The sequence below is a fragment of the Lentinus tigrinus genome (assembly GCF_003813185.1).
Source record: "Lentinus tigrinus ALCF2SS1-7 unplaced genomic scaffold L226scaffold_6, whole genome shotgun sequence".
In the NCBI taxonomy this organism is placed as follows: Eukaryota; Fungi; Basidiomycota; class Agaricomycetes; order Polyporales; family Polyporaceae; genus Lentinus; species Lentinus tigrinus.
In genome coordinates, this window is record NW_027137915.1 from 813390 (window position 1) to 828937 (window position 15548).

The following is a 15548-nucleotide window of genomic DNA, read 5'->3' on the forward strand; positions in this document are numbered from 1 at the left end:
AGGATGAAGTTAAAGAGCGTGAAGGATGGCGGTACAGGACAAAGGAGGCCACCGCGATCGACTCACCATGAAGTGGGATATCCAAGTCAGGCTGACGTTGACAGCAATAAACCATCCACCGCGTCGTCCACATCCGAATGGCAGGTTAAACGAGTACTATACAGCTATTCTCCTGATACCCACCCGAGGACGACGCTTTGAACATAATAGTAAGCAATGCGATGCTTGTCAATGAGTGCAGCATAGTGGATGAATGGACACGACGGCCGCCTGGCCGCTGCACATCGTCGCCTTGTTCGGGACGGTGAGAACCCAAACGCGTCAACAAGGAGAGCGCTCACAGCCACAAGCGCGTCACTCCCCGCTCGTCACGTGCCACCGTGTCCGGCCTATATAAGTCACCGACGCGAGCTGTTGAATGTCATAGCCACCCTCTTCCCTCGACCACCACCACCCGCTCTCCGGCCACACAGTCTACAGCCCACCTCACCACCCTTCCCAACACTCTTCCAGCACATCCTCAGCAATGGCTCGTACCAAGCAGACCGCTCGTAAATCCACTGGTGGCAAGGCCCCTCGTAAGCAACTCGCTGCCAAGGCCGCGCGCAAGACGGCTCCGGTGCGTCCCCCTCTTTGATAGGCACGTCGAGGACCCCTCGGCTCATCCCCCCTACGCGTTCAGGCCGCGACTGGTGGTGTCAAGAAGCCTCATCGTTTCCGGCCGGGTACTGTCGCCCTCCGTGAAATTCGTCGCTACCAGAAGTCGACCGAGCTCCTCATCCGCAAGCTCCCCTTCCAGCGGCTTGTTCGTGAGATCGCACAGGACTTTAAGGTGAGTCACCGTCGCGTTTTCTCGTCATGAGACGGACCCGATGCTGAAAACGTGTCACAAGACCGATCTGCGGTTCCAGTCCTCCGCGGTCATGGCCCTTCAGGAGGCTGCTGAGGCATACCTCGTCTCCCTCTTCGAGGACACCAACCTCGCTGCTATCCACGCCAAGCGTGTGACGATGTACGTGACCCTCTTTGTTTCCCGTTTGGGGCGCTTCTGACTTGTTCCCTCGCAGCCAACCCAAGGACCTTGCGCTCGCTCGTCGTCTCCGTGGTGAGCGCACGTAAGACAATCTGTTCGTCGTCATTCGCCTCATCGGATTCGTGGCTCGGACTGTCGCGGGTGTCGCGAGTTGTATGATTACGTTACGATTTCCCTCTTACTGTTTCCCTAACACATGCCTATATGCTGTTGGTCTATTGTCTATTGTATGAGAAAATGGAGTGTTTTCCTCCGGGAATGTCTCTTGTGTGCAGTGTGTTGTGCTTTGGGCCAAGTCTATGGGTAATGCATGGAGCGTGAGAATGAGGTGCAGATAAGCTTTGTCCATATGTTGCGGGCGGTGTGAGTGGAGACTAAAGTGTGATAGGTCCGCGCGCTGTTATAGCAATGTGTGTAGAGTACATGATACGAAGTGCGATCATAGGAGATACACAGAGTTTTGTGGCTTAGACACCACCGCCGCTCTTCTCGACGGGGATCCGCAGCCTCTCGGTCTTGCCCTTCTCCGCAAGCGCGGGTGCGAAGAGCACTTCCCTGAGCTCGGCGCAAATCTACAAGACAGGCAAACCGTGATAAGCACGCGAGCGCGAACATATGCAAGACGGCGGGAGCACGTACCTCGACAAACTCGTCAAAGTCGACCGACGGCTGGCGCGCATACCCCGCCTCCTCCAAAACATAATCGCAGTCCTTCGGGCGCACGTCCGCGAACCCAGGCAGGCCCTTCACGAGCTCGTACACCTCGCGCGTCTCGAGCTTGGCCTCCTGCGCCTTCGCGCCAAACGCCGCACGCAGCGCCTCGACCTCGCCGGCCTCGAACTGCGCGCGGCTGTAGATCATCTCCTGCGCGGCGCGCCGCCGGTACTCGCCCGCGTGCTTCATGCCGAGCACGCCCTCGAAGCACTCGACGACGTTCTTGGGCTCGTTCGAGATCCGGCGCGGGGTCGCGTTCGGCGGGAGGCCCATGCTGCCGAGGAACGCGGTCGCCTTCGCGGTCTCCTCCTTGGCGCGCGCGGAGGACCAGTGCAGCTCCTCGGCCATGATCTGGACGACGCGGGGGAGCGCGTCGAGCGCGGCTTGCGCGTTGAGGAAGGAGAGGCGGCAGCGGCGCGCGATGACGTCGATGGCGGTCTGGGCGTACTCGTGGCGGACGGCGTAGCGGACTTCGGCCTCGATGACTGGGTGCGGGGCGGTGAGTCAGTGTGAGTGCAGGCAGGCGGAACAACCTAAGGGCGACTTACAGGGATATCCGGGTGCGAGGCGGATACCGTGGAGCGGCCAGGCCTTGCCGGTGGGTTGTGCGTACGAGCAGACAGTCCATGCGCAGTCACCGTAGTTGTCCGACAGGTGCTTTGCGACTTCTGTCTCGAGGCCGTACTTTCCATGCGCGTGTTAGTTGAGGTGTCTTGCGCATACATCGATGCAAACTCACCCGCTGAACCAGGCCGATAAACATGTTTCGACTCCAGCCATCGCTACCGACGAGCCTGAGACGCTCCGTAACGCATCCGCGCTGGGGTTTCAGGTTGAAGACCTCTATAGCCTTGTCAACTGTCTCCTCAGCCATAGCACGGTACGTCGTCCACTTGCCACCAGCGATCGTCAGCAGACCGCTGTCGCTCACGTGGATCATGTGGTTCCGAACGAGGCCCTCCGTGCTCGCAGCGTTGGGGTTCCTGACGAGCGGACGAAGACCGGACCATGCGCTGAGGACGTCACCGCGGCGGACCTTGATGTCCGGGCTGAGGTACCTGCGCACCTCCTCCAGAATCCACCGGATCTCCTCCTCCTGCGCACGGGGCTCAGTCGTGACCTCGGCGGGAGTGTCGGTGGTGCCAGCGATGGTGTTACCCTGCCAAGGCAGGAAGAAGATGACACGGCCGTCGGACGTCGCAGGGTCGAGAAGACCCATCGTGCGCGGCGAATAGTAGTTCGGCAGCGTGATGTGGGTGCCCGAGGATGGCTGCACGATCGGCTTGTGTTCCGGATTGTCCATGGTAAGGAGCGCATCCGAGAAAGGCCCAGTCGCGTTGACGACACCTTTCGCGCGAATGTTGAACTCCTTTCCGGTGAGTGCGTCGCGCACGCGCGCACCCTGCAGCTTGCCGGTGCCAGCTTTGTCCAGCGACGTGACCTCGACGTGGTTAGCTACGATGGCGCCTTGCTGAACGGCGGTCATTATGAGCGCCATGTTCATACGCGAGTCGTTGTGCTGGCCTGCGAGAAATGTCAGCTACGACATCCAGCAGCAGGTCAACACAGCGTACCATCGTAGTAGACCAGTGCGCCGACCAGGCCGTCCGGCTTAAGCATGGGGAAGGCCTCGAGGGCCTTGCCCTTGCTCATCAAATATGACGACTCCATGTTCTCTTTTCCTGCAAGGAGGTCGTACATCTTGCACCCTACCCAGTAGTAGGGTACCTGCCAATACCTGCGCCAAGTCAGCCACAACTTCGCATGATGCCAAAAAAGAGGTTCATACTTGTATATTGGCAACATGATGGGAAGCATAGCAGAGAGGTAAGGTGCGGTCTGTAGGAAAATCTTGCGCTCGTGAAGAGCCTCAACAACCAGTTTGTACTGCTCGTAATCGAGCTCCATGACGGCCTTCTGAAGGTACCGCACACCCCCATGGACAAGCTTTGTTGATTTCGACGAGGTTCCTGTGTGTGCATGTCAGTTATACATCGCTCAGACCTGCCGAGTGTGGGCACGAAAAAGTTTGTTCGCAGTTAAGCCAAAGCTGAGAACAATACGATACGGCATGCATTGCACAGGAGTCATTTGGAGTGATCTACACAATCGCCACATGGTGGACATAACCTCGCGGAGGTTTTGTACACCGATGCCATTGCGCAAGCAAGCACACGACGACTCGCTACCTCAAGTCTGAGATGGGAGGAGTTCCAGACGAGTCCGCGCAACGCGCAACTCGCCTGTGCGCGAACTCGCCGACAACCACGGACGGAAAATTGCCTCCTCGAGACGCTGTTGCGCACGCGAGGTGTCAAAATTTCTCCGAGGTTCTGCCTAGCCGATGCTATGACGCACGTTCTCTGCCACCGTGAAGCTCACCTGAACTGAAGTCATCCCGCTCGACGAGCGCAACTCTGAGACCTCTACTTGCAGCATCGACAGCAACGCCAGCACCCGTCGCTCCGCCTCCGACTACGAGGAGGTCGAACTCCTCAGCGGGGTCTTCGCTCGAGGCCCTGAGAGCATCCAGCATGTGCTGCCTTGAAGGGGGCGTCCATGGCGGGGGTGGCCGACGTGTCTCCTTCGTCGAGGGCGGGTACGTGGGTCCGGAGTTGAGGTAGTAGTATCCGCCGGCCGCTGCGACGGCGGCGGACCCCGAGGCTATCGCGAAAGTGCGGCGCGAGACGAGTTTGCGAAGCATGGGGTACGTCGCTCAGCAAAGAGCGAGTAGAGGAGAAAAGAGGGTGTCGACGTCGAGGCCGAGGTGGGAGTCGGGCTCGGGAATGGTGGACGAAGGTCAAATGAGCTCCGAACTCTGCGCCCTGGATGCGCCCTTCGCATTTCGTATGTCGGGCCGAACCTGCGATCCGGCCCGTGTAAACCCATAGTCCGGTGCTGCCGCTCAACCCGCTCGCGGCAGCGCTGGCTGATTACATATTGCAGCATATTGCTCCTAGGACCCTCGCACTCGGCCACGCCAGGCCTGTCTACTTCGTGAGCAAGTGCAATATTTTAGATGATGCGAAGCTAGATGTTCTGATACACACCGAGTCAGATTCGGCGGAACATGCATGAAGCACTGCGTCTTCCGGAGATCCATTGACATTCGTCGTTGGCTGGCTTCTTACGCGTCGTATGTCAAGATTACATCTGTTGCTCGGCTGCTCTCCGCAAATTCAACGTCCTCTTCGCAGGCGGCCTCCTAGTCCTCCTTTAGCAACATTAATGAGATGCACCTCCAGCACTTCACCCAGTTTGAAGGCTCGTATTGCCGACCCACTACATCCGTACCCAACTTCTGGCCACCGAGGTGCGGAGGATCCTTCCCTAGAACTCTCCAACAAGTTGGATGTTCGCATGCCAGTAGCCGGTACGTGCCAGTTCAGTCCGGGAACCCGTACCGTCGGCCCGTGCCGCCCTACCGCAGCGTCATTGAAGTTATGAATTACGCCTCGAGGTCTTGCCTCTGAGCTGCAGTCGGTATCGATCTTTCACTCTCACTCTCACTCTCGCCCTCACCCTCACCACAGCCGTCCTATCATAAGTCTTGCAGGCATCGAACTACCGACAACACGACATGCAGAGAGCACTCGATGTCCCGGAGATTGTCCTCCACATCTGCGCTTTCGCTGACGACTCTACGTTGGCTCGGCTGGCAAGATGTCGCAGTTCGTTCCACGAATGTGCGATCGAAGTGCTATGGTGTGATATTCCTGCACTCTCACACCTGATCCAGTGTTTTCCTGCGGATGTTTGGAGGGAAGAGGGAGGTGAATTGGTGGGTTTATACACACCGCGCTGCTAATAGCTAGTGCGACACTTACACCCGAGGGCACACGACTGATGCCTTCTCTGCAGAAATTCGTAAAGCTTCCGGGACTGAGGGACTGGTCCAGGGTCTTCCACTATTCTCCATATGTGCGGCGCTTGGGACTCTGGCATCTGCCTGGAGCGACGCTACCGAGGATAAATCCCCAAGCGTTATGGACCGTAGCCGCACTCAAGCCCACCCTTGCCATCTTTCCCAATTTGCGTACACTTTCATGCGTGTATGGGTCGCAGGTTCCGGATGAGTGCACTCCTGCACTCCTGTCCTTGATCGGTGCGCACGTCCGGGACATCTATCTCCGCCTGAGGTATCTTCCGGACATCCTGCCATCTACACTGTCCTACATCTCCGAGAAATTCTCCCACCTCAACTTCTTGACGATCAAATTCACATCGGGCAGCGTCACGTCTCCTCTACCCGAGCTATCACTTCCACTCACAACACATTCACTCACGAGGTTCGAATGCCATGATAGGGTGGTCCTGGACAAAGAATCATTCAATCTCCTATCACACCTACCACGGCTTGAGTCCCTGGTCTGTACGCTACACGACCTTCTTGAAGGTCTATTACTAGTATCCGGCGCTGCCAGAGAAGCGCCGCCCTTCCAGGCTCTACGAGAGCTATACATCGACACCGTGCTACCGTTGGGCGTCGTACCCAGCAGTGTCGTCGCGCTCAATGCCGTCCAGATCGTGCGGTTGACCTTGTGGGAACCTCCGGAAGCTCGGCACATTCCCTTCTTGTTCCACGGCATTCGTAGATTGTTCTCCCCTTCGGCATTGACCTATTTGAATGTAGAACTCAAGGGAGGCTCGCAACCGATCAAACTTCCTGCTTGCCTGCGCCCCTTGCTCGACTTCAGGGCGTTGGAGTCATTAGTTGTCTGTACGCACTGTGGTCTATGCCTAGACAACCGCCTGTGTGCGGAGATGGCTCAAGCATGGCCTCGCATCCAGTATATAAGTCTGTGTTCTAGGAACCCTTCAGAAGACGTCCTCGATCTCCCTACCCTGGAGGGACTTGTCCCGTTTGCTATCCACTGCCCTGATCTCAATTCCCTCGGTCTCCAACTCAATGCACAAGACACACAGTATATGCAGATGTCTTTGCCACGCAGATCCAAAAGACCCAGTCTAACATCGCTCGGCGCTGTGTGTTGCCCCATCTCCCGCCCCGACCAAGTCGCTACCTTCCTCGCCCGCACTTTTCCCAGGTTGACGAATGCTTTCCCCACGTCATATGGAAGCACAGGCAGCGGACCCGCGTGGAAGAAGGATTGGCAAGAAGTGAATCGGTACCTGGAACTCTTCGCAAGCATTCGAGCGGATGAACGTGAATGGGTGGAGGTTGAACGCGAGGGCGAGAATCAATGCGGGCAGATCCCGCCAATATAATTGAAGGTACAGTCCCGCCGGATGCCAGTGGACGATCCTCACGTACTCATCTCTCGCTCGCTCCGTCTTTTCTAGTATACCTCCTCAGTATCGATGGCTGAGGTTTTACGCTTGACTTTCTCACTCGCGCATTCTGGAGGAGGAGTCAACCGGTGACCTCGAGTCGCGTTAGGGCTTCGTCATACACACTCCCTCTCCACCTCCGGTTCATATCCATGACCCATGACCCATATTTCATCTCGTATCTGCTGTACACCGCCCATCATCTTTTCCCTGGTCAGGATTCAGTACGGTATGCCAGAAATGTTGTATCCATCGCTCAACTTCCCCGCTGCATAATTGCAATACGTACGAGACTGAACATATAGCATACCCGATTATGCCGACGACTCCAGAAGCTGCCGCGATAGTATTGAAAATACACTGCGTCTTGTCCACTGCATCGCGATCTGAGTTGAGCCCGCGCTGAAGTGACCGCTGAACCGCTGAACCGGGCAGACTCAGGCTCAAGCACAGCCCCTCGGCATTCCTCTACCTCTACTGCCACAGTCGATCCCTGCAGTGGCACAGGTCTACAGCTGCGGACTCATTAAGTTCCAAGGAAAGCACCAGTGCGCTTCGCTCATCTACAAATAAGCATAAGATGGCCGAGCGAACTGAACCTGTATATCCCACAGTTCCCCCGCTCGCAACGCCACACCTCCCAGTCCTCACTTTATGTCGTGGTTAAAGTCCCTCTCCTCCAAGGCCAAAGGCAAAGGCAAAGCCCGCGAGCATTCCTCACCCCAGAACCCCGCCGACGCCCCTCCCGAGTGGGAGCCCGCCCCGGAACAAGTGCACGCCGAAGGCCTGTACTCGGACGCCAGCACCGCCGACTACGAGGCCGCAGAGGCCTTCTGCCTGCGCCACCCGCAGGAGGCCCCGCGCATGCTCTCCTCGGACGCGATCGACCGCATCCGGCGACTTGGGTGCGGCGCGTGGCAGCTTGCCGTGCCCACGACGCCACGCTTTCGGGGCGTCATACACAACGGCGGCGAGAAGGGCCCTGCGATGGGCGTGATCAAGGTCGTCACGGAACCGGACTGCCAGGACGTCTGCATCCTGAGCGACTTGCCGATCCTAGCGGGTTTGTATGATACGCGCGGGAGGCATGGAGTTTACTACGAGGTCAAGATCATACGTATGCACGGCGTCATCGCTGTAGGTCAGTGACCGCCTATGTATCCCCCTCACTTTCTCAAATCCTACATAGCTAACACCAACTTGCTCTGCATACAGGGACCGCATGCCGTCCATACCCAGACTGGCGGCTTCCCGGGTGGAACCGCCTGAGTGCAGGCCTGCACCTAGACGACTGCCGGAAGTTCTTCGAGGACCCCGACGGCGGGCGCACATACACCCCCGAGCTCTCAACGGTCTCACCGGGGGACACCGTCGGGGTGGGCTACACCTGGGACCTCGGCACGCTCTTCTTCACGCACAACGGCCGGCGGCTGCCCGACGCGTTCTCGGGGATATACCTGCCGCGCGAGATTCACGACGTCTACGCCGCGATCGGCGTGGCGGGCCCCGGCGCGTGTGCGTTCGAGGTGAACTTTGGGGGCGGGACGGACTTTGAGTGGAAGGAGGGGAACAACTGGAAGGTCGAGGGACATGTCGGCATGATGCCTGGGGGACCGGGCGGCGCCGACGACGAGCTGCCTTCTTACTCTGATGCGCGCAACGACAGGAGAGTGGTATACCAATAGACTCGAGGGTTGGGCTGACAGACTGTTTCCATGTACTGCAAGGGCTGCGAGGGTATATGTAGGATAGCGAATGAACGTCTATACATTACACGACAAATTACACCTATGAACTCTAGGGTATTCAAACACAGCGAGCAGCGCTACATATGCATAGCGAAACACACCTCGCAACTCCAGCTCAGGTGTCAGATAAGAAAGAAATCTCAGACACGGCACTTGAGCTCCGCGCCAGTGACCATCGCGATGGTCGCACCAAGACACCAGCCCAGCTCGGTGCCGTCGATCTGCTTCCCGAGCTGAATCTCGCGGTCGCCGCCGAGTTCGTATCCAAGTCGGAGAAGGGCGTGCATGAACGTCAGGTCGAGGCACCACTCGGGGCGGCCCTCGAGCTCGTGCATGAGCGCCTTGTCCGAGCCCCATTGCTTCTCCCAGGCCGTCGGGCCCTGGCAGACAGTCTTAGCGAGGTCTGCGAACGTCGAGACGTGGAGGGGGGCCTTGAGCGGGTTGGCGGTCGTGGCGGCGAAGGGGTTGAGGCGGTCGTAGAAGTAGGACAGGAGCAGGATCTTGCCGTGCGGGAACGTCTCGAGCAGCGAGGGCTGGTACACACCGTTGAAGGAGCACGGCTTGACCTCACAGATCCTACGCAACAGTCATGAGATACAGAGCAGAGAGAAGACAAATCAGATGGGACGTACGCATCCTTGGCCATGACGAGCTCAACTACCCGGTTGCACGACTCCCAGCTGCCCACATCCTCGCCGATCATCGTGACGTTCCACTTCCCGCCAAGCCGTTCATCCTCGATCTCCACCAGCTTCTTCGTCCCCTGCGAGAGACACGGGTTCGTCACGACCGCGTCCTTGCCGTGGCTGGACCCGCGAAGGCTGCCCATGAACTCGACGACCCGGTGCGTGCTCTGGCGCGCAGTCATCAAGCCATAGCCGAGGTACGAGTGCTGGTACAGCACCCTCGTCTGCCCGTCGTACTTGAGGTCGTACTTGTGCTCGCCCTCCTCAAGCGTCGCATCCGGCTTCGACATATCAAACGTCGGCTCAAACACGATCTGCGTCGACGCGCCACCGAGGTCGAGCACCGCGTACGGCGGCGTCTTCTTCGCCGCGGGGTCCTTCGAGAGCGTCTTGAGCAGGTAATTCGCCGTCAGCCACGCATACACGCCCTCGTCGCGGCCCTCCATGATCTCCACCGCGTTCTCCCCATGCAGACTGAACGGATACTTCTCCTCGAGCCGGTGGCGCACCGCGACGAGGATGTCGTTCGCCTCCTTCGTGCCCAGCCGCCGCAGGCCCGCAGTCGCCTTGACCTGGAGAGGCGTGCAGCTGCGCAGGCTCTCGGGAATGACGTGCATCGCCTCGTCGAGCAGCTCGTCGAGGCTCTCTGCAGCCGCGCGGGGCGAGTCGCGGTAGGACGACAGCCCGGGCTGGCGCTGCTTGAACACCTCGTACTCGTACGCGGGCGACGGCCTGCAGTTGTTGAACTTGTAGATGTGGATGCGCGAGCCCGTCGAGCCCGCGTCGATCATGAGCGCGAACTGCACGAGGGGAACACCCGCCTTGTACGGCTTCGTGCAGTAGTGCGTCTTCGTGAGGTCGCCATCGCTCGCGGGGTCAGTCGGGCGAGCAAGAGGGGCGGAGTCGTCCTCGTGAGGAGGGGGAGCGGGGTGGTAGTCCATGTGTTTCGTAGTCGTGGGTCCGGGTGCGGGAACTCCCTCGTAGTCTTCGCTGGGCACGTCCGGCCGGATGATGGCTGCGTCGTCGAGGCCGCATCTTCAGCACACCACATACAACGGCACGCTTTTACGCAAAATGGCGCACTCACAAGGCATATAGTCGTCCAGATCCTCCCTCCTCGGCCCAAGGAAATACACAAGCCCAATCAACACCACCGCTCCAATCGCGAACTTCTTCCACGCAAACCTGCGCCCGGGGCTGTTCCTGCTCGGGCCCATCCCGCCCTCGAGCCGCTCATAGTTGCTGCTCCGCGGCGAGAACATGCTGCTCAATCCGATTCCGCCGTTGCTGCTTTTGCTCGACCGTTTCCGCGCGTGCGTGCGTGCGCTGACGGAGGAAGAGGACGAAGAGGGAGACTCGGACTTAGGATGTGAGGCCAACGCTGACGGCGACAAAACGAAGGTTGTATCCGACGAGTGCGTCGGTGTTTGGGTGGAGTCGTGGTCGTTGAGGGTCAAGATGGGAGAGGCGCTGCGAGATCGCATGCGTGCTTCTTCGCCGCCGTAGCCGACCTCCACGATGCAGTGCAAGCGTCCTTCGCCACTAGCTCGAGCTTATGTGTGCTTCGACCCCTTCACGGTTCGTTCTCAAATCTGACCAGGTGCAACGAAGAAAAAGTAATGATCAATTGCAGGTACACGTCCACAATTGCACACTTCAATCACACCGGAGAAAGTTCTGGAGTGCAACCATTCACATTTGATACGAGGACTGACTAAACTGACTAACTGCTTCGACTGACTGCGACAAGTACGAGAGACTGGAGATGACGGATGGTAAGGAGCATCAGCCGAGCACTAACTGCATCGGCCACATTAGCGATGATTTTTGGAAATATATCGAGGGAGCATGGGGGATGGGGAGGGGGTACGACGCTACTCCAAAGCAAGTGGATGGGAATGGGGGATAGGGAGTAAGGAGTAGCGAAGGCCACAGAAAACATGCGTGGCTTGACTTGAGAGGAGGGGGAGACAGAAGGGAAACATAAAGCATAAGGTATACTTCAAACAACGTCAAGGCAGCGGGAAGGAGAGAGTGCGATGAGAGCGTTCATACAGAATCGAACGACGGCACCTCGTGTCCGTGGCTCTCTAGCAATGCCTTGAAGAGCATCGCTCGTTGCCTCCACATCTCCTTCTCCTCCTTCTCGCGCTCGACGGACGTCTCGAGCTCCCGCTGGTACTCGAGCTTGCGCTTCCGGCTTCGCCGCGCTGCGAGAGTGTTCTGCCGACGCTTGGCCTCGATGGCCTCGAGATCGCCAGGAGCGAGATTGACGTCTTCCTCGAGCTCGTCCTCCTCACCGAACGCTTGTGACCGTGCACGCTTTTTCTTGAGCCACGCTGTTGGAACGTCCTTGCGCGATGTCGACGAGGGAGTGACATATTTGCGCGTCTGGATAGGAGCGTCCATAGGCACCAACGCATCCGGCGTGATGTTCCTGCGGGTCCCCGTAGGAAGGCTTTTCCGAGGACGGCGGCCGGGTGTCGACGGCGTAGGCACGGTATTTTGGTGAGGCGAAGGGTGAAGGGATGTAGGGTCAAGCGAGGGCGTCGTCGGCGACGGCATGGTGTACATGTCGTCGAAGTTGAACGGCGGCTGGGGGAGAGAGGGAGCGAGATGCGCGGCTGACGGCGGCTTTGTGTGCTCTACAGCTCCACTCAGACCGAGACCGTCCCCAAATAGGGATGCGCCACCAAGATCGGGGAAGTTGTCGGCGTCGAAGATCGCCGGACTGGTGAGCATATCAGCCGACATATCGGCCGAGTCGAGCGCAGGCGTGGTTAGGAAATCCTCGAATGGCGAGTCTTCCATGGGTGACGTGAGGAATTCGCTGAAGTCGTTCGCCATGCGGAACTCGGGGGACGCTGAGCGACGAGGGTGAGTCGATGTCGCTCGTTGCGCGGCGTCAGAACACACACCTTGGATCACCTCCATGATGGCCTGGACGGTGTCCGCGTCGGCCGAGACGTCGTGCATCGGAGCGGCCCGCTCTGGGGCAGACTGGGTCTCCTCAGGCTTTTGCGATAGCATGGTCAAGTAATTGGAGCACAAAGAAGTGAAGTCGAAGTCTGATGTTGAGCTGGAGGCGACTGGAGGGGCAGGCGCAGGTGCTGAAGACGAAGCTGGTGCGAATCTGGATGTTCGAGGAACTGGTGGGAGCGACTGGGGGATTCCATGATGGGCAGCTAAAGCCGAGGTCGAGTGGAAGACCGGGTGCGATGTCCGAGGACGTTGCGAAGATGAGTTTAGGGAGACATGTTGAGAGGTGTACTGGCTTGAGAAGATCTCAAGAGGCGAATAGCGCGAGGAACCATGGCTGGGTGGTTGGTCCGGGGGGTCGCGTGGGGACGCGTTTAGAGGGACAGGCAGAACATTCTGACGCTGATATTGTTGTTGACGATACTGGTTCGGAAACAAGGTGGGAGTGGGGGAGGGGTTAAGTTGGAGGGCGTCGGCTGGCAAACCCGCTAGCTGGGGAAGTCTGGAGGGCGAGGGTGGCGAAATCAGTGGGGGGTTCTCAACGGGGGGATCATTGCCGTATTGCTCCGCCGAGGGCCCGATAGCAGTATATGGTGAGAGAGAGGGAGAGGGAGCTGAACCAGACGCCGCGTAGGGCGACGCCTCTTCGGAACACGCTTGCCACTTCTGCGTCATGTACTGCATGTTGCGCAATGAAGAGGACGATGACTCTGCCATGTCGATGGACGACGGCACAGGGGATGTCATGAGCATTGCGCGGGTGCGAAAAATGCTGAATGACTACGGCGGGATACGGCGATACGGACAAACGATGAGACAGGTGAGGGGACTTACGAGGTGCTCAGAAACTACGTCTGAGTCAAGTGCTGAGCCTCGGACAGTTGATTGACTGTTCGAGGAGAGAGTGGTGGTGGTAGGGAGGAGGAGGACGAGCGCGGCAAACTGACTCGGGACGACTCTTGTAGTTTTCCGTTTCACCGCAATTCAGACTCAGAGACGCCCATTACCCCGAACCGGACGCGGGGCGGTGCCTGAGTCGGCGGGGTCCATGTGCTTGTATACAAACCGCATCTGCTGTCCTGGCCTCCGCAGCGCATTCTGTCGCACATCTACACGTCTCTGCGCGGCGAACACGTATGCAAAATGTGGTCGAGTAGCTGCTGGAAGACAAGAGAAACCTGCGCACGCAGTGCACAGTCGGGCAGGCGACAATTCTCTACTGGCTAGCGGCGACAGACTGCGGGGCCGGGGCCGGGGCTCGAGTCAGAGTCATCCAGAGCCGCAACAGATGCGAATTCCATTTGTCACATATGGCAGGAGTGGTCCTCGTCCCATGCGCGCCCTGCACAGCACCCGCCTTATCGCACCGCACGGCCCCCGCCTCTGCCCGCCCCCTCTCCTCGTTGCCCAAGCCGCCCATCTCCCGCCCCGCCCGCCACGCCAAGCCCGCCCTAGAAGTCCCAGCCGCGCCCGCCGTCCGACGTCGCGCACCCTCCGCGCGATATCAGCTGCCATCGATTGCGTTGATTACCTCCCCAGGCCCCCGACGGCTTCCCGCGCCGTGCAAGTTCCCGGGCGAATGTCCCCGACGAACGGCCGACGCAGACCACGGGAATTTGCTCGTCCAATCCGCATACGCCCCGCGGAAGCCCTCTGCCCCGCATCTTCTCGCGGCGGGGGAGACGCGTTTGTCCTTGGCCAGATCACAGGCGCGCATCTGTCCACGACATCCTGCAATAGCCATCCTGCCGACGCGTCGGAGCGCCCTCTGCGGCGGATACCGCCACAATCGCGCATGACCCAGAGAGAAACAATGACCCTGTGTGCCTCTGACGTCGCGGGACGCGATAAGCTGTCGGATCTTTGCCTTCCAATCCAGAAATCATTTGCTTGCTCAGCCGTTGGAGTCAGGATGACCAACGTTCGTCTCCAGATCGACCTGACCTTGACACCGCGAACATGACTCGGGACGCCCAGCACCAGCAAGCAAGCCAATAAGCAGCCAGAGACACAGACGGACAAGCTCCCAAGTCGCCAGTTCACAGTCGGACAGGGCAGGAAGACAGCCCACACGGCGAGGCTGTGACCCCGACGCGTCGACGTGCACAGGCCTGAGAAGCGAAGCCAGGCCCGTTTCCCCACACCCCGGCCTTCTTCGACGTTCCAACAATGTTAGGTCGCCCGTCGTACCGCCCGCGACGCGCCAACGCACCCGGCTATACAGCACTCTGTCAGCATACGCGATGGTCGCCGACTCACTCACCCGCATCTTCGCCGCACTCGCGACCACAACACCATCTCGCCTTCCTCTTCCAGCAGCCTTGAGGCCTGCCTGGCGCCACCACGTCCACAGCCCGCTCTCCCTCCCGATGTCATTCGGAGGCTCTTCATCGTTGTACCCAGAGTACCTGTACGAGGCAGTCCCGTCCTTGTCGTAACTTGCAGCACGCACCAATGTGACCACTTTCCCCATTCGCTTTCTTCCCAACCCACCAAGTCCGCGATGAGCGCCAAACCACCCATTGCGTCACTGCCACCCGCCCAACTCGCCCTTCGCAGAGAACCGCATTGTATTGCAAAAGAAACGGAGCGAGAGAACGCAGAAGGCAGACCAGGACGAGAACAAGAGCCACCGCGAAGGGACACAGAGGTTCAAAGGGAAGAGGGGGCAGCCAGCGGAGGTGCGTGCCCTTTTATGCTGGCGGCCTCGAGTCAGACTCCTGCCTAATCGGGGCATCGGATCAGTTGAGTCATCCACGTGGGTTCCGTGCGCAACGCCATGAGGCTCCCCGCCGCCAGGCGCGTCGAGTCCCTGTCCGGCTCCGCCGCGTCGCTGCGCTCGGCGCGGTGTCGTCATAGTGAGTCTGTACTCGCACAATAGAGAATCGCATCACCGTGTGAGTTCGACGGTTGCTGGCATATATACTTGGTGCTCATTGTGCGTTCGACCTGCCAGGTGATGCGCGCTCCCGAGGGCGGCGGCACCGGCACCGAGGTAGATTGCCGACGCGTCCAGTGATGACCGGGAAAGCGTCTCGGAACAGCCAGGATATATGCTCTCTAACGTTGCATCATGCGGAGTCTCAGCCCAATGGG

At 59.0% G+C, this 15548-nt stretch overlaps 7 protein-coding genes across 7 annotated transcripts; 4 read left to right on the top strand and 3 right to left on the bottom strand.

The window, feature by feature from the left end:
• Positions 1–497: 497 nt before the first annotated feature.
• Positions 498–1312, top strand: L226DRAFT_504067 (histone-fold-containing protein). Its single transcript, XM_067677961.1, has 4 exons — positions 498–619; positions 683–832; positions 894–1012; positions 1068–1312. Exons 1-4 carry the CDS (start codon positions 527–529, stop codon positions 1117–1119), a joined length of 414 nt encoding a protein of 137 aa, XP_067538232.1. The 5' UTR covers positions 498–526; the 3' UTR covers positions 1120–1312.
• Positions 1273–4550, bottom strand: L226DRAFT_532443 (DAO-domain-containing protein). Its single transcript, XM_067680263.1, has 7 exons — positions 4130–4550; positions 3537–3717; positions 3322–3485; positions 2487–3271; positions 2296–2431; positions 1673–2232; positions 1273–1605 (listed from the first exon to the last, which is right to left on the bottom strand). The coding sequence occupies exons 1-7, from the start codon at positions 4449–4451 to the stop codon at positions 1501–1503; spliced, it is 2253 nt and encodes a 750-aa protein (XP_067538233.1). The 5' UTR covers positions 4452–4550; the 3' UTR covers positions 1273–1500.
• Positions 4551–5105: 555 nt separating this feature from the next.
• L226DRAFT_328618 (uncharacterized protein) lies at positions 5106–7128 on the top strand. Its single transcript, XM_067673970.1, has 5 exons — positions 5106–5230; positions 5281–5433; positions 5487–5528; positions 5609–6982; positions 7052–7128. The coding sequence occupies exons 2-4, from the start codon at positions 5344–5346 to the stop codon at positions 6974–6976; spliced, it is 1500 nt and encodes a 499-aa protein (XP_067538234.1). The 5' UTR covers positions 5106–5230; positions 5281–5343; the 3' UTR covers positions 6977–6982; positions 7052–7128.
• A 407-nt stretch (positions 7129–7535) lies between these two features.
• Positions 7536–8841, top strand: L226DRAFT_532445 (uncharacterized protein). The gene is made up of 3 exons (XM_067680264.1): positions 7536–7601; positions 7655–8180; positions 8255–8841. The coding sequence occupies exons 2-3, from the start codon at positions 7694–7696 to the stop codon at positions 8722–8724; spliced, it is 957 nt and encodes a 318-aa protein (XP_067538235.1). The 5' UTR covers positions 7536–7601; positions 7655–7693; the 3' UTR covers positions 8725–8841.
• Positions 8842–8927: 86 nt separating this feature from the next.
• On the bottom strand, positions 8928–10735 carry L226DRAFT_521243 (uncharacterized protein; the record flags this gene model as incomplete). Its single annotated transcript, XM_067678689.1, has 3 exons — positions 8928–9363; positions 9420–10488; positions 10561–10735. 3 exons carry the CDS (start codon positions 10733–10735, stop codon positions 8928–8930), a joined length of 1680 nt encoding a protein of 559 aa, XP_067538236.1.
• Positions 10736–11309: 574 nt separating this feature from the next.
• Positions 11310–12339, bottom strand: L226DRAFT_532447 (uncharacterized protein). The gene has a single exon (XM_067680265.1). The coding sequence runs from the start codon at positions 12318–12320 to the stop codon at positions 11523–11525; it is 798 nt and encodes a 265-aa protein (XP_067538237.1). The 5' UTR covers positions 12321–12339; the 3' UTR covers positions 11310–11522.
• A 2179-nt stretch (positions 12340–14518) lies between these two features.
• L226DRAFT_328659 (uncharacterized protein) lies at positions 14519–14808 on the top strand. Its single transcript, XM_067673971.1, has one exon. It carries the CDS (start codon positions 14622–14624, stop codon positions 14775–14777), a length of 156 nt encoding a protein of 51 aa, XP_067538238.1. The 5' UTR covers positions 14519–14621; the 3' UTR covers positions 14778–14808.
• Positions 14809–15548: the final 740 nt, after the last annotated feature.

Excerpts from the sequence above, each read along its gene's own strand:
- L226DRAFT_504067 (XM_067677961.1), top strand. The coding sequence starts at position 527 with ATGGCTCGTACCAAGCAGACCGCTCGTAAATCCACTGGTGGCAAGGCC. Across the intron at positions 620-682 it reads CCGCGCGCAAGACGGCTCCG|GCCGCGACTGGTGGTGTCAA; the intron begins GTGCGTCCCCCT and ends CTACGCGTTCAG. Across the intron at positions 1,013-1,067 it reads CACGCCAAGCGTGTGACGAT|CCAACCCAAGGACCTTGCGC; the intron begins GTACGTGACCCT and ends GTTCCCTCGCAG.
- L226DRAFT_532443 (XM_067680263.1), bottom strand. The coding sequence starts at position 4,451 with ATGCTTCGCAAACTCGTCTCGCGCCGCACTTTCGCGATAGCCTCGGGG. Across the intron at positions 3,272-3,321 it reads CGCACTGGTCTACTACGATG|GCCAGCACAACGACTCGCGT; the intron begins GTACGCTGTGTT and ends CATTTCTCGCAG. Across the intron at positions 1,606-1,672 it reads ACTTTGACGAGTTTGTCGAG|ATTTGCGCCGAGCTCAGGGA; the intron begins GTACGTGCTCCC and ends CCTGTCTTGTAG.
- L226DRAFT_328618 (XM_067673970.1), top strand. The coding sequence starts at position 5,344 with ATGTCCCGGAGATTGTCCTCCACATCTGCGCTTTCGCTGACGACTCTA. Across the intron at positions 5,434-5,486 it reads TCGCAGTTCGTTCCACGAAT|TGTTTTCCTGCGGATGTTTG; the intron begins GTGCGATCGAAG and ends CACCTGATCCAG. Across the intron at positions 5,529-5,608 it reads GGGAAGAGGGAGGTGAATTG|AAATTCGTAAAGCTTCCGGG; the intron begins GTGGGTTTATAC and ends CCTTCTCTGCAG.
- L226DRAFT_532445 (XM_067680264.1), top strand. The coding sequence starts at position 7,694 with ATGTCGTGGTTAAAGTCCCTCTCCTCCAAGGCCAAAGGCAAAGGCAAA. Across the intron at positions 8,181-8,254 it reads GCACGGCGTCATCGCTGTAG|GGACCGCATGCCGTCCATAC; the intron begins GTCAGTGACCGC and ends CTCTGCATACAG.
- L226DRAFT_532447 (XM_067680265.1), bottom strand. The coding sequence starts at position 12,320 with ATGGCGAACGACTTCAGCGAATTCCTCACGTCACCCATGGAAGACTCG.
- L226DRAFT_328659 (XM_067673971.1), top strand. The coding sequence starts at position 14,622 with ATGTTAGGTCGCCCGTCGTACCGCCCGCGACGCGCCAACGCACCCGGC.